At 39.3% G+C, this 16,223-nt stretch overlaps 1 protein-coding gene across 4 annotated transcripts in view; it reads left to right on the forward strand.

Moving 5' to 3' along the window:
- Positions 1-16,223, forward strand: part of PSPH (phosphoserine phosphatase) — a 57,663-nt gene that overhangs the window by 12,012 nt on the left and 29,428 nt on the right. For 3 of the 4 annotated variants that reach the window (XR_016387779.1, XR_002646655.2, XM_089895846.1), the window contains exon 3: positions 13,041-13,168. Coding sequence is in view for 1 of the 4 variants with exons in the window: in XM_089895846.1 (XP_089751972.1) it covers positions 13,041-13,168 (128 nt within the window). In the remaining 3 variants the exon portion in view is untranslated. Of the gene's footprint in view, positions 1-6,486; positions 13,169-16,223 lie in introns of those variants that run through there. The other variant, XM_089895844.1, reaches the window with a different exon arrangement.

Genomic DNA, 16,223 nt, shown 5'->3' on the forward strand with positions numbered 1-16,223 from the left:
AAACGGGTGTACAAATATCTCTTCGAGACCCTACTTTCAATTCTTTTGGGTATATACCCAGAAGTGGAATTTCTGGGTCATATAGTAATTCCAATTTTAATTTTTTGAGGACCCATCATACTGTTTTCCACAGTAGCTGTACCATTTTACATCCCCACCAACAGTGCACAAGTGTTCTAATCTCTCAACATCCTCATCAACACTTGTTGTTTTCTGATAGTAGCCATCCTAATGGGTATGAGGTGGGTATCTCATTGTAATTTTGATTTGCATTTCCCTTAGGATTAGTGATGTTGAACTCCTTTCATGTGCTTATTTTCTATTTGTATATCTTCTTTGGAGAAATATCTATTCAAGTCCTTTGACCATTTTTGAATTGGGTTTTTTTGTTGTTGTTGTTGAGTTTTAGGAGTTCTCCGTATATTCTGAATATTAATCCCTTATCAGATATATGATTTGAAAATATTTTCTCTCATTCTGTGGGTTACCTTTTTACTCTGTGGATACTGTTTCTTGATGAACAACATTTTAAAATTTTCATGAAATCCAACTTGTCTGTTTTTTATTTTGTTATGTGTGCCGTTGGTGTCATATCCAAGAAATCATTGCCAAATCAAATGTTTTGCAGCTTTTGTCCTTTTTATTCTAAGAGTTTTATTGTTTTAGGTCTTACATATAGGTCCTTGACCTATTTGGAATTAATATTTGTATAAGATGTTAGGTCAGGGTCCAGCTTCATTCTTTTTCATGTGAATATCCAGTTTTCCCAGCACTATTTGTTGGAAAGATTGTTCCCCCCATTGAATGGTCTTGGCACCCTTGTCAAAAATCATTTAACCATAGATGTTTATTTCTGAGCTCCCTATTCTATTCCATTGGTCAATATGTCTGTCTTTATGCCAATACCGTACTGTTTTTTTGTTTTTCATACTGTTTTGATTACCATAGATTTGTAGTAGTTTTGAAATTAGGAAGTGTGAGTCTTCCAGTTTTGTTCTTCTTCAAGGTTGTTTTAGGACATATACAGGGTCCCTTGAGACTCCATATGAATTTTAGGATAGGTTTTTCTATTTCTGCAAAAAATATCATTGGAATTTTGTTAGAGATTGCATTGAATCTACAGATTGCTTTGGGTAGTATTGCCATTTTAACAATATTGAGTCTTCTAATCCATGAATATGGGATGTGTTCCATTTATTTATATCCTTTTTAATTTCCTTTAGCAATATTTTGTACTTTTCATTGTATGAGTCTCTCACCTCCTTGGTTAAATTAATTCCTAAGTTTTTTGGTGCTATTGTAAATGGAATTATTTTTAAATTTCTTGTCAGATTGTTTATTATTGGTGTATAGAAATGCAACTGATTTTTTCGTGTTAACTTTTTTTTTTTTTTTTTTTTTTGCGGTATGTGGGCCTCTCACTGTTGTGGTCTCTCCCGTTGCGGAGCACAGGCTCCGGACGCACAGGCTCAGTGGCCATGGCTCACGGGCCCAGCTGCTCCGCGGCATGTGGGATCTTCCCAGACCAGGGCACGAACCCATATCCCCTGCATCGGCAGGCAGACTCTCAACCACTGCGCCACCAGAGAAGCCCTCGTGTTAACTTTTTAATCTGCTACTTTGCCAAATTCATTTATTAGTTCTACAGCTTTTTTATGGAGTCTTTAGGGTTTTCTACATATGAGATCATATCATCTGCAAACAGAGATAATTTTACTTCTTCCTTTCCAATCCGGATGCCTTTTATTTCTTTTCCTGCCTAATTGTTCTGGCTAGAACTTTCAGTACTATGTTGAACAGAAGTGGTGAAAGTGGGCATCCTTGCCATACTCCTGTTCTGGAGGCTGGAAAGTGCAAGATCAAGGTGCAGGCCTGGTCAGGTGAGGGTCTTCTTCCTGGTTCACAGCCAGTGCCTTTTTTCTGTGTCTTCATATAGTGGAAGGGGCTGGGGGTCTCTGTGGTATCTCTTTTATAAGAGCACTAATCCTTTTCATGAGGGCTGTATTATGTTGCCCCCATGGAACTCGAGAACAAGGAGAACTGATGGAAATAAAATGATGCTTATGCTGTTTGCTATGCTGTAAGTGATAAAGTCCTTTGTCTCTGATCCAGGAGTCTGTTTTTGGCCACCATCTATGAAGTGGTATCAGGCTAACTTATTAGTTTGTAAGTAGGATAAAATTAACTCTCAGACCTGACAGTTTGCCAAATGGTAATTTTCTATTTTGATCATTCTTTTTTTTTTAACATCTTCATTGGAGTATAATTACTTTACAGTGGTGTGTTAGTTTCTGCTGTATAACAAGATGAATCAGGTATACATGTACATATATCCCCATATCTCCTCCCTCTTGCATCTCCCTCCCACCCTCCCTATCCCACCCCTCTAGGTGGACACAAGGCACCGAGCTGATCTCCCTGTGCTACGTGGCTGCTTCCCACTAGCTATCTATTTTACATTTGGTAGTGTATATATGTCCATGCCACTCTCTCACTTTGTCCCAGCTTACCTTCCCCCTCCCCATGTCCTCAAGTCCATTCTCTACATCTGCATCTTTATTCCTGTCCTGTCCCTAGGTTCTTCAGAACCATTTTTTTTTTTTTAGATTCCATATATATGTGTTAGCATACGGTATTTGTTTTTCTCTTTGTGACTTACTTCACTCTGTATGACAGTCTCTAGGTCCATCCACCTCACTACAAATAACTCAATTTCATTTCTTTTTATGGCTGAGTAATATTCCATTGTATATTTGTGCCATATCTTCTTTATCCATTCATCTGTCGATGGATACTTAGGTTGCTTCCATGTCCTGGCTATTGTAAACAGAGCTGCAGTGAACATTGTGGTACATGACTCTTTTTGAATTATGCTTTTCTAAGGGTATATGCCCAGTAGTGGGATTGCTGGGTCATATGGTAGTTTTATTTTTAGTTTTTTAAGGAACCTCCATACTATTCTCCATAGTGGCTGTATCAATTTACATTCCCACTGACAGTGCAAGAGGGTTCCCTTTTCTCCACACCCTCTCCAGCATTTGTTGTTTGTAGATTTTTTGATGATGGCCATTCTGACTGGTGTGAGGTGATGCCTTATTGTGGTTGGTTTTTTTTTTTTTTACATCTTTATTGGAGTATAATTGCTTTACAATGGTGTGTTAGTTTCTGCTTTATTACAAAGTGAATCAGTTATACATATACATATGTCCCCCTATCTCTTCCCTCTTGGGTCTCCCTCCCTCCCACCCTCCCTATCCCACCCCTCTAGGTGGTCACAAAGCACCGAGCTGATCTCCCTGTGCTATGCGGCTGCTTCCCACTAGCTATTTTACATTTGGTAGTGTATATATGTCCATGCCACTCTCTCGCTTTGTCACAGCTTACCCTTCCCCCTCCCCATATCCTCAAGTCCATTCTCTAGTAGGTCTCTGTCTTTATTCCTGTCTTACCTCTAGGTTCTTCATGACATTTATTTTTCTTAAATTCCATATATATGTGTTAGCATACGGTATTTGTCTTTCTCTTTCTGACTTACTTCACTCTGCATGACAGACTCCAGGTTTATCCACCTCATTACAAATAGTTCAATTTTGTTTCTTTTTACGGCTGAGTAATATTCCATTGTATATATGTGCCACATCTTCTTTATCCATTCATCCGATGATGGACACTTAGGTTGTTTCCATCTCCGGGCTATTGTAAATAGAGCTGCAATGAACATTTTGGTACATGACTCTTTTTGAATTATGCTTTTCTAAGGGTATATGCCCAGTAGTGGGATTGCTGGGTCATATGTTAGTTCTATTTGTAGTTTTTTAAGGAACCTCCATACTGTTCTCCATAGTGGCTGTACCAATTTGCATTCCTACCAGCAGTGCAAGAGTGTTCCCTTTTCTCCACACCCTCTCCAGCATTTACTGTTTGTAGATTTTTTGATGATGGTCATTCTGACGTGTGAGATGATATCTCATTGTAGTTTTGATTTGCATTTCTCTAATGATTAATGATGTTGAGCATTCTTTCATGTGTTTGTTGGCAGTCTGTATATCTTCTTTGGAGAAATGTCTACTTAGGTCTTCTGCCCATTTTTGGATTGGGTTGTTTTGTTTTTTATTATTGAGCTGCATGAGCTGCTTATAAATTTTGGAGATTAATCCTTTGTCAGTTGCTTCATTTGCAAATATTTTCTCCCATTCTGAGGGTTGTCTTTTGGTCTTGTTTATGGTTTCCTTTGCTGTGCAAAAGCTTGGAAGTTTCATTAGGTCCCATTTGTTTATTTTTGTTTTTATTTCCATTTCTCTAGGAGGTGGGTCAAAAAGGATCTTGCTGTGATTTATGTCATAGAGTGTTCTGCCTATGTTTTCCTCTAAGAGTTTGATAGTTTCTGGCCTTACGTTTAGGTCTTTAATCCATTTTGAGCTTATTTTTGTGTATGGTGTTAGGGAGTGATCTAATCTCATACTTTTACATGTACCTGTCCAGTTTTCCCAGCACCACTTATTGAAGAGGCTGTCCTTTCTCCACTGTACATTCCTGCCTCCTTTATCAAAGATAAGGTGACCATTTGTGCGTGGGTTTATCTTTGGGCTTTTTATCCTGTTCCATTGATCTATATTTCTGTTTTGGTGCCAGTACCATACTGTCTTGATTACTGTAGCTTTGTAGTATAGTCTGAAGTCAGGGAGCCTGATTCCTCCAGCTCCATTTTTCGTTCTCAAGACTGCTTTGGCTATTCAGGGTCTTTTGTGTTTCCATACAAATTGTGAAATTTTTTGTTCTAGTTCTGTGAAAAATGCCAGTGGTAGTTTGATAGGGATTGCATTGAATCTGTAGATTGCTTTGGGTAGTAGAGTCATTTTCACAGTGTTGATTCTTCCAATCCAAGAACATGGTATATCTCTCCATCTATTTGTAGCATCTTTAATTTCTTTCATCAGTGTCTTATAATTTTCTGCATACAGGTCTTTTGTCTCCTTAGGTAGGTTTGTTCCTCGATATTTTATTCTTTTTGTTGCAATGGTAAATGGGAGTGTTTTCTTGATTTCACTTTCAGATTTTTCATCATTAGTGTATAGGAATGCTAGAGATTTCTGTGCATTAATTTTGTATCCTGCTACTTTACCAAATTCATTGATTAGCTCTAGTAGTTTCCTGGTAGCATCTTTAGGACTCTCTATGTATAGTATCATGTCATCTGCAAACAGTGACAGCTTTACTTCTTCTTTTCCGATTTGGATTCCTTTTATTTCCTTTTCTTCTCTGATTGCTGTGGCTAAAACATCCAAAACTATGTTGAATAAGAGTGGTGAGAGTGGGCAACCTTGTCTTGTTCCTGATCTTAGTGGAAATGCTTTCAGTTTTTCACCATTCAGGACAATGTTGGCTGTGGGTTTGTCATATATGGCCTTTATTGTGTTGAGGAAAGTTCCCTCTATGCCTACTTTCTGCAGGGTTTTTATCATAAATGGGTGTTGAATTATGTCGAAAGCTTTCTCTGCATCTATTGAGATGATCATATGGTTTTTCTCCTTCAATTTGTTAATATGGTGTATCACGTTGATTGATTCGCGTATATTGAAGAATCCTTGCATTCCTGGAATAAAGCCCACTTGATCATGGTGTATGATCCTTTTAATGTGCTGTTGGATTCTGTTTGCTAGTATTTTGTTGAGGATTTTTGCATATATGTTCATCAGTGATATTGGCTTGTAGTTTTCTTTCTTTGTGACATCCTTGTCTGGTTTTGGTATCAAGGTGATGTTGGCCTCGTAGAATGAGTTTGGGAGTGTTCCTCCCTCTGCTATATTTTGGAAGAGTTTGAGGAGGATAGGTGTTAGCTCTTCTCTAAATGTTTGATAGGGCTTCCCTGGTGGCACAGTGGTTGAGAGTCCGCCTGCTGATGCAGGGGACACGGGTTCGTGCCCCGGCCCGGGAAGATCCCACATGCCGCGGAGCGGCTGGTCCCGTGAGCCATGGCCGCTGAGCCTGCGCATCCGGAGCCTGTGCTCCGCAATGGGAGAGGCCACAACAGTGAGAGGCCCGCGTACCGCAAAAAAAAAAAAAAAAAGTTTGATAGAATTCGCCTGTGAAGCCATCTGGTCCTGGGCCTTATTGTGGTTTTGATTTGCATTTCTCTAATGATTAATGATGTTGAGCATCCTTTCATGTGTTTGTTGGCAATCTGTATATCTTCTCTGGAGCAATGTCTATTTAGGTCTTCTGCCCATTTTTGGATTGGGCTGTTTGTTTTTTTGATATTGAGCTGCATGAGCTGCTTGTATATTTTGGAGATTAATCCTTTGTCAGTTGCTTCGTTTGCAAATATTTTCTCCCATTCTGAGGGTTGTCTTTTCATCTTGTTTATGGTTTCCTTTGCTATGCAAAAGCTTTTAAGTTTCATTAGGTCCCATTTGTTTATTTTTGTTTTTATTTCCATTTCTCTAGGAGGTGGGTCAAAAAGGATCTTGCTGTGATTTATGTCATAGAGTGTTCTGCCTATGTTTTCCTCTAAGAGTTTGATAGTTTCTGGCCTTACATTTAGGTCTTTAATCCATTTTGAGTTTATTTTTGTGTATGGTGTTAGGGAGTGTTCTAATTTCACTCTTTTACATGTAGCTGTCCAGTTTTCCCAGCACCACTTATTGAAGAGGCTGTCTTTTCTCCATTGTATATTCTTGCCTCCTTTATCATATTTTGATCATTCTTTATATATTTATGTTAATTGGAATGCTACTGTAAGGAAGATCTTTCCCTTCTCCCCTTCTCTCAAGGATTCTTGTTTTATTCTTAGATTGTAGTCAGTTATAGTCTTTATTTTGATCCTCAAATTAGGAGCTCTTCAAGTTGGTTCTTTGTTTTTTGCCTTGTCCCCATCATTTTCTGAGCACTTTACTTTCTGGCAGCACAGTATAAAATGTTCCAAACGCATCTTGTATTTTCTTAGCCCCAGCCATGAAACCAGCCATTTCTCCAAAGAGCTCTGGACTTCTTATTGGTTAATCGTATTTGGAAAGTAATATCTGGATGCTAGGTATGCTTACTGCTACTAGGGTGTCATTGCCACTAGACCCTCTCAGCAGAATATTTGTATGAACACATACATATCTATATCCGTCTGCATATATACAAAAACCATCCATTTATACTCATACTTTCAATTCTAATCCAATACCACAAGGTTCATTCTAGTGCTTCTGCTTTCCTTATTTGTAACTTCTTTATACAACAGTGAGAAATCATTCAGTATAGTTTTTGTTTTGTTTTGTTTTTTGCGGTACACGGGCCTCTCACCGTTGTGGCCTCTCCTGTTGCGGAGCACAGGCTCTGGACGTGCAGGCTCAGTGGCCATGGCTCACGGGCCCAGCCACTCTGCGGCATGTGGGATCTTCCCGGACCGGGGCACGAACCCGTGTCCCCTGCATCGGCAGGCGGACTCTCAACCACTGTGCCACCAGGGAAGCCCCATTCAGTATAGTTTTAATTTGCATTTCATGTAAGTGAAATTGAGCTGCTTTCCTATGTTTTAAAGCCATTTGTTTTTCTTTATCTGAGCACTGTACATCTTCTCTCATTTTTCTATGGATTATTGTTCTTGTTCTTTTTTCTAGGACTTCTTTTTATATTAGGGAAATTAGTTCTGCAAATATTTTTTTCTCACTTCATGATTTGTCGTTTTTAAAAAATAAATAAATAAATTAATTAATTAATTTTTGGCTGCATAGGTCTTCGTTGCTGTGCCACCAGGGAAGTCCCATTGTGTTTTTAAATATCAAGGCAGAATGTATACTCAGTCACAGCTTTCATTTCTTCTGTGGCCAACAGTTTTCTAGTTTTCTAGTGTGTATTTTTTGTCTATGGGTAAGATTATCTGCTCTTTTCTACCATTTTAATAGTAATTTTGTATGAAAGGTTGCATTAGACTGCATAACAAAATACCACAGACTGGGTGGCTTAAAAAATAAAATTTTTTTCCCTCAAAGCTCTGCAGCCTAGAAGTCCAAGATCAAGGTGTCGGCAGGTTTGGTTTCTTCTGAGGCCACTCTCCTTGGCTTGCAGATGGCTGCCTTCTCACTGTGGCCTCACATAGTTTTTGTTCTGTGCACACTTGCATTTCTGGCATCCAAATTTTCTCTTTTTATTAGGACCCCAGTCAGATTAGTTTAGGGCTCAATCTAAAGAACTCATTTTAAATTAATCATTTCTTTAAAGACCTTATCTCCAAATAGAGTCACATTCTGAGGTACTAGGCGTTAGAACTTCAGCATACAAACTTCTGGGGTACACAGTTCATCTCATAACAAAGGTGTTTGTCACTTTCTTCTTCTTTTTTTAACATCTTTGTTGGAGTATAATCACTTTACAATGGTGTATTATTTTCTGCTGTATCACAAAGTGAATCAGCTATACGTATACATATATCCCCATATCCCCTCCCTCTTGCGTCTCCCTCCCTCCCACCCTCCCTATCCCACCCCTCTAGGTGGTCACAAAGCACCGAGCTGATCTCCCTGTGCTACGCGGCTGCTTCCCACTAGCTATCTATTTTACATTTGATAGTGTATATATGTCCATGCCACTCTCTCACTTCGTCCCAGCTTACCTTTCTTCTTTCGTTTTTTAATCCATTATTAAATGAATTGTGTTTTCCAACCATTTTCAAGTGTCTTCTGTGAAGGAAGAGCAAGAGAGACTAAGGTAGTTTTCCAGATTTCACAGTGCAAAGGTTTTCAGGTGCCACGATCAGATTGTCTCATTCAATGTGGCCCTTTTTGTAGTTTTTGTGTAGCCCTGCTTTCTTTGCTTCTCTATTCTAAACAGGGCTTTTGCTCCAGACCTGTGCTCTCTGGCATCATCACTAGTCATTGCACACAGGAAACATAGCCCCTGGATTTTAGGTGAGCTCTTTATCTACTTTCTGAGATTTTCATATCTGAGTTTCCCAGACATTCTTTTGGACATTCTCTACCTCCTCTTTCTACTATGTTCCCTATAGCTTTAACCCAACCTCAGTTCTTTTTATCTCTACTTCTGCTCTGATTGTTTAGAACAACAAACATTTTCACTTTCGCATGAGCTTCTCATCCTCAGTGAATCTATTTTCTCATCCTCTGGGAGTCTGTTTTTGCTGGTGTTTTCTGGGATCTGCTGCTGCTGTTTCCCTTAAACACTCCAAGAGTCTCTTGCCATGCAACCTCTGCCCAATCTCAAATGCTCTTGGTAATCCTTACTCAGGTCTTGTAGTCTCCCGTTGCTCTTTGCCTCCTAGTGTTGCGGAATATGGGATTTTCATGTTTCTTTTTTTCCTTCCTATTTTCCCTGTTGCTTTATATAATTTATGGGGTGGGGGGCGGACATTCAGTCATACATAACTGCAGTACCTATATCATAATCATTTTACTTTGTAATGTAAAATTTCCCCATTTTTCTACATTATAAAGATAGCTGTATATTTTCCCTAATGCCAAAGATAATACATAATGCATAATCATGTAGAAAGTTCAAGTCATACAAAAGAGTACAAGGAAGAATGAAAATCATTGAGAGGCAACTACTCAACATTTTGGTAAACATTCCAAACGTCTCTCAGTTATACACAGATTTATAAGAATAAGCTCATACTATATATGCTGTTTTGTATTCTGCATGTTTATTCAATAATATGTCCCAAAGTTCTTCTTTGTCAATAGATATAGATTTACACCATTTTTTAAATTATCAGAATTTATTCTTCCAAGCAACTATTATGACCTAAGAGAAGTTACTTTAGATATATTTAAAAATTTTATTGAAGTATAGTTGATATACAATGTTGTGTTAATTTCTGCTGTACAGCAACACGATTCAGTTATACATATATATATTCTTTTTCATGTTCTTTTCCATTATGATTTATCACAGGATATTGAATATAATTCTCTGTGCTACACAGTAGAACCTTGTTGTTTATCCATCCTATATATAATAGTTTGCATCTGCTAAACCCAAACTCCCAATCCTTCCCTCCCCCACCTACCCTCCCCCTTGGCAACTACAAGTCTGTTCTCTATATCTGCGAAACCAAATAAAGTAGAAAGGTAAATTCTTCATTCCTTTTACTCCCCAGAATTAACAACTATATGCAGACATAGACATATAATCATATACCGCACATGTTTATACATACACAGAGTTTTCTTTGTTCAAAAATGGGAATTAAGGGCTTCCCTGGTGGCGCAGTGGTTGAGAGTCCGCCTGCCGATGCAGGGGACACGGGTTCGTGCCCCGGTCCGGGAAGATCCCACATGCCGCGGAGCAGCTGGGCCCGTGAGCCATGGCCGCTGAGCCTGCGCGTCCGGAGCCTGTGCTCCGCAACGGGAGAGGCCACAACAGTGAGAGGCCCACATACCGCAAAAAAAAAAAAAAAAAGGGAATTAAGCTATATATAATGTTCTGCAACCTGCTTTATTTACATGACATATCATGGACATATTTTCAGGGTGTGACATTTTGAATGTCAATGTTTACATTAAATTGTATTTTTTCTTTAAGTATATTCTTTTAAAATGTTTATGATGTTTTAATATATTGGCATTTAATGTACTGATATAAAATATTACATGTATTATAAAATCTTTTATATATACACAGATACAAAAAAAGTCCTGTATATGCACTGCCCTTAAAATAAAGGAACACTGTCAATACCATTAAAGAACTAAGTCTATTTATACTCTCTTTCCAGTCTTATTTCCTTTTCTGTCCCTAGAGGTAAATACCATTCTGAATTTTATGTTATGAGTTATCATTTACGATATTAAGTGATATTATCTTTTTAAAGTTTCCAGTCAATGACTATTTATATATATACAGTACTGCTGTGAATATTCTCCTATGTGACTCTCAGTACTCATGTATGAGAGTTTCTTCTGAGTGCATTCTTTTTTTTTTTTTTTTTTTTTGCGGTACGCGGGCCTCTCACTGTTGTGGCCTCTCCCGTTGCGGAGCACAGGCTCCGGAAGCGAAGGCTCAGCGGCCATGGCTCACGGGCCCAGCCGCTCTGCGGCATGTGAGATCTTCCCAGACCGGGTCACGAACCCGCGCCCCCTGCATCGGCAGGCAGACTCTCAACCACAGTGCCACCAGGGAAGCCCCCTGAGTGCATTCTTGAGGTGGAATTGCTGGGTCATAGAAAATGTGCAGGTTCAATATTGCTCAATAATACTATATTGTTTTCTAGAGTGACTGTTTCAACATTCTATATTTTAGAAGGCTATTTTATTAGCACTGAATTACTTTTTTAAAAAAATAGTACTTGATTCTAACATAGTTAATCATTAGAAAATTTGTTAGCTTATAAAAATGTGATCTGTAGAAAACCTTTCAGGAACACTAGTATTACTTGTATTACTTTTTAATAGCCAGTTATGATTTGCAAAATAACTTGCTAATGTTTTGATTATGGCTTCATTATACTACATTGTATTTGGTTTAGGTGTGCTATTTAACATATTCCAGAGGAACAACAATAAGCATATTAAAATCTGTTTATATAGTTATGCCTTGCCTGATTGTTACATGTATTACTTCCTGATTGTTATATGTATCTGTGACCACCCATTAGCTTCCTCTGGACAACATTTTTTTTTTTTTTTAATGGTATGTGTTCTATCTAAACAGTGCCTACAACACTGCCACCTCACATCCACAAGTGTTAATACAGGTGTAAATGTGAGGTGGGTACAGGGACCGTAAATAGCTGACAGATTTTATTTGGTATATTTTATCTGAAATCTATTTAATATTAAACATCTATGAAATATGAATAATAGCAAAAATAGCACATTTATTGTACTTGGGTTTCTTTTCCTCTTGAAATAAATTCTCAGTTACCATTTTATACTTATATACAAGTAAATATTTGGTGTTTAACATCTTGTTTCTTTTATTATACTTATTTTTAAATTACTTATCATAAAATATAAACAAATTCTTGACTAGACTGTTATTTTAGATCCCTTTATTTTGCCCTGCCCTACTAATTGTATAATCTTTTACCTCATATTTCAAAACATCAAAATTCCTCCTTTCCATCCTTCATCAAAACCATCTCTGGCAGATCTGGGGAGAAATTAAACCGGGTGTGCCCCAAACCTGCAAACATTTTCTTACTAATGAAATCTGAGAACATTGAACTTCAAAGGCACATGTGACCACGGAGCATCAGGGCTTTTGTTTCTGGATAGAATTGTGTTTTTTGAGGGGTCCTGTAGCAAAGGGCAGGGATGCTGTGACCGAGCGAGTCTTGCTCCAGCAATTGCATCCCCTCTGCCTGATTGACCAGTTTTGGAAGGAGCCTGCAGACATGACTGTCAGTATCTGAGGTTTCAGGTTGTGTTTTAGGGTAGGACCTCACTGCCCAGCTCCAGCCAGCTGTACCCAAAAGTAAATGTTTGGGGGCAATCACTTATTCATTGTAGTCAACATAAAAGTAGCTGGGCAAGTGACACCTAGAAGAAAATAAGATGACAAAAAAAACAATGTGCAAAGACTCATTTCGTTACTCACGGTTTTTTGCATTTGCGAATGTAAGTAGTTTTTGAAGTTCTCTTGGGACTTACATTCCTACAACAGCATAAAGCCAAACGTGGATTTCAAAAAAGGTCCCTAAGGGGCTTTCGTTAAGTGCAAAATCAGTGCAGAGGTCCCTCGCTCCTCTCACGTACTCTTATCCCAAGTGGTGGTGGCGGTGGGGAGCGCTTGGGTAGCACGCAAGCTCTTTTGTTCCTCCTCCGCAAAGTAGAGGTGGTGTGGCCCGAGGCTTTGCGGGATAGCGTCCCCCGCGGAGTTCAAGTCTAGATCCGCCAGCGCTGAGCCCCCGGAGGGAGGAGGGGGCGGGCTCAGGGAGTCCCTCCTTCGGGGGCGGGGCCAAGGGCTGCCCGGCCCTGCAGAGCGGAGGTCTACGGGCTCCAGTTTAGTAAAGTGCATGCAAACCCGGCCAGAAGCCACCGCACTTATCAGCAGATCTCATGATTGTTTGGTAAAGGCTCTGCGGGTCTACATAGGTCACCTCCCTCGGAACTCCGCGACTCCACGTCGGAGCCAGCCCTCGGCCCCCCTGCAGTCGGACGGTTACAGCCGCGGGAGACCTGGAGGCGGTGGCAGCGGCCCAGGAACTAGCAGCAGCGCCCGGGTAAGTCCGGGCATGTGTTTATCTCTCCGTGTGCCCAACTTTCTGATTACCGGTCTGCCTGTCCTACATCCAGGGCCTCTGTGATTCTACATTTATTTTCCTTAATCGGGATAGATAAAGTATTTCATGGGATTCCAAGGCTTTTTTTTATCCGTTTACTTTTGAATGGTTTTCACTTGTTTTATCCCACTGCTGCCTGTTGCCAAACAGCATGAATGAATGATGCAATCCTACATAGGGGAGTCATCAGTACAAGAGTAGGAAAATCTCCAGAATTTAGAGTTGCAGTGTCTGACTTCATCAACTTCTTTACCATTAGAATTAGAATTTTAAATATGTACTTACCAGATACATTGTTGTAAAGGTAGAGCTTCAAGCTGGGAATTAAATAACTAATTCTTCTATTCATTAAACTTATGTACTATGTTTTCTTTATATGTGACTTGCACGTTGTGTTTACTCTTTAAATATTTGACTGACCGGTATTTGAATGAGTATCAGGGAAGAAAAATTAAATCCAGGGTTTCTATATGTTATTACAACTGCCTGGTGTGTTTTCAATATAATGATCATAGTCCTGTCACTTTCATGTTGGGAAACAGAGTAGTCAGGACGTTTTAAGTTTTCAGTTTATTTGATACATGCCTAATAACTTTTTAAGCTAACGTTTTATTGATGTATAATTTAATGCAATAATATGTACCCATTTTAGGTGTACATTTTGATGAATTTTGACAATGTTGTACACAGTTATAATCACCACCACAATAAAACACTTCCATCACCCTTAAGTTTCCTAGGGTCTCTTTGCAGTCAGACACCCCCACTCCTAGCCCTACTGGCCTGATTTTTGTCATAATAGCATTTGTTTGTATTTTCTAGGGTTTCATATAAACAGAATCATATTGTACGTACTCTTTTGTGTCTGGCTTCTTCTGGTCAATATAATGTTTTCTATATTTATTCATGTTACAGCATCATTAGTAATTCGTATCTTTTTATTGCTGAGTAGTGTTCTAGTCTAGGGATGTAACACACTGTGTTTATCCATTTATCTGTTGGTGGTCATTCTAGTTTTGGGCTATCATGAATAAAGCTGCTTTGAATATGTTTTTTGTTTTTTTACATACATCTATTTATTTATTTATTGGCCACACCACATGGCACGTGGTATCTTAGTTCCCCAAACATGGATCACACCCATTCCCCCTGCATTGGAAGTGTGGAATCTTCACCACTGGACCACCAAGGAAGTCCCATCCCTTAGCTGCTTCTTTTTTTAAAATATATATTTTAAATTAATTAATTAATTTTTGCCTATGTTGGGTCTTCCTTGCTGCTCGCGGACTTTCTCTAGTTGCAGCGAGTGGGGGCTACTCTTTGTTGCGGTGTGCAGGCTTCTCATTGAGGTGGCTTCTCTTGTTGAGGAGCACAGGGCTCTAGGCACTCGGGCTTCGGTAGTTGTGGTTCACAGGCTTAGTTGCTCCCCGGAATGTGGGATCTTCCCAGACCAGGGCTCGAATCCATGTCCCCTGCATTGGCAGGCGGATTCTTAACCACTGCGCCACCAGGGAAGTCCCTGAATATGTTTTCATTTCACTTGAATAAATCTCCAGGAGTGGGATTGCTGACTCTTACGGTAGGTAAATGTTTAATTTCGTAAGGAACTGCCAAACTGTTTTCCATAGTGGTTGTACCATTTTACATCCCCACCAGCAATGTATAAGAGTTCCAGTTGTTCCATATCCTCACCAATACATGGTATTGTCAGTCTTTTTTATTTTTGTTATTCTTCTGAGTTTATTTGCACATCTTTTTTGAAATATCTATTGCTTATATTTTAATGGGTTGTTTGTTTTATTGAGTTGTAAGAGTTCTTTATTCTAGATACAAGTCCTCTATCAAATTTATGTATTGTGAATACTTTCTCCCATTCTGCGACTTGCCTTTTTTTCTCTTTCTTTCTCCCCCACCCTGTCGCCATAATGGTGTCTTTTGAAAAGCAGAAGTTTTTAATTTTGATGAAGTCCAATTTATCACTGTTTTCCTTTTATTATTCATGCTATTTGGGTTTTATTTGAGAAAATTTTGCCTACCTTAAGGTTGTTCTATTAGTATCTATTGCTGTATAATAAATTATCCCAAAACTCAGCAGCTTAAAATGACAAACGTTTATTTTCTCACTTTCTGTGGGTCAGAAATCTGGGAGCAGCTTAGCTGGGTGGTTCTGGTTTAGGGTCTCTTAAGAGGTTGCAGTTGGCCATGGTCAACTTATCTGAACACTTTATTGGGGGAGGATCTGCTTCCTAGAGCACTCACCTGGTTATTGGCAGGATTCAGTTCCCTGAGGGTTGTTGGACTGAGGTCCTTAGTTCCTCACTGGCTGTTTGCTGGACGTCCCCTCAGTTCTGCCACATGGGCCTCTCATTGGGCAGCTACCAACATGGTAGCTGCCTTACCCCAGAGCAAGGAGTGGGGGTGCTGGGGCAAGATGGAAGCCACATTCCTTTTTTTTTTCCTTTTTTGAGATTAACTCACTTTTTTATTATTTTATTTTATTTTTTGGCCTCACTGTGTGGCTTGCAGGATTTTAGTTCCCCGACCAGGGATTGAACCCAGGCCCCAGCAGTGAAAGTGCCGAGTCCTAACCACTGGACTGCCAGGGAATTCCCTGAGATTAACTCACTATAAAAAAAAACCACATTTATAATATTTTTAAATTAGAAATAATTATGGATTCACAGAAGGCTGCAAAGAAATGTACAGGGAAATCTCATGCATTCCTCCTTCCTCCATGTCCCTTCCCCCGAAGACAACATCCCAAGGAACTGACATTGGTACAATCCATAGAGCTTGTTCAGACCTCACAGTTATACACACACTCATTTGTGTCAGTCTAATTTTGCAAGTGATATCCTATCACCTCTGCCTCACTCTATTCACTGGAAGAGAGTCACTATACCCAGCTCACTCTCAAGGGTAGGGGGTTACAGATGGGTTGGGATAGCAGGAAGTCGGTTCACTAGGTTTTTTGGAATTTTTGTTTTTTGGCCTC

Source organism: Delphinapterus leucas, chromosome 15 (genome assembly GCF_059928025.1).
Source record: "Delphinapterus leucas isolate spDelLeu-1000000601 "Yukka" chromosome 15, BTC_Dleu_Yukka2, whole genome shotgun sequence".
Classification (NCBI taxonomy): domain Eukaryota; kingdom Metazoa; phylum Chordata; class Mammalia; order Artiodactyla; family Monodontidae; genus Delphinapterus; species Delphinapterus leucas.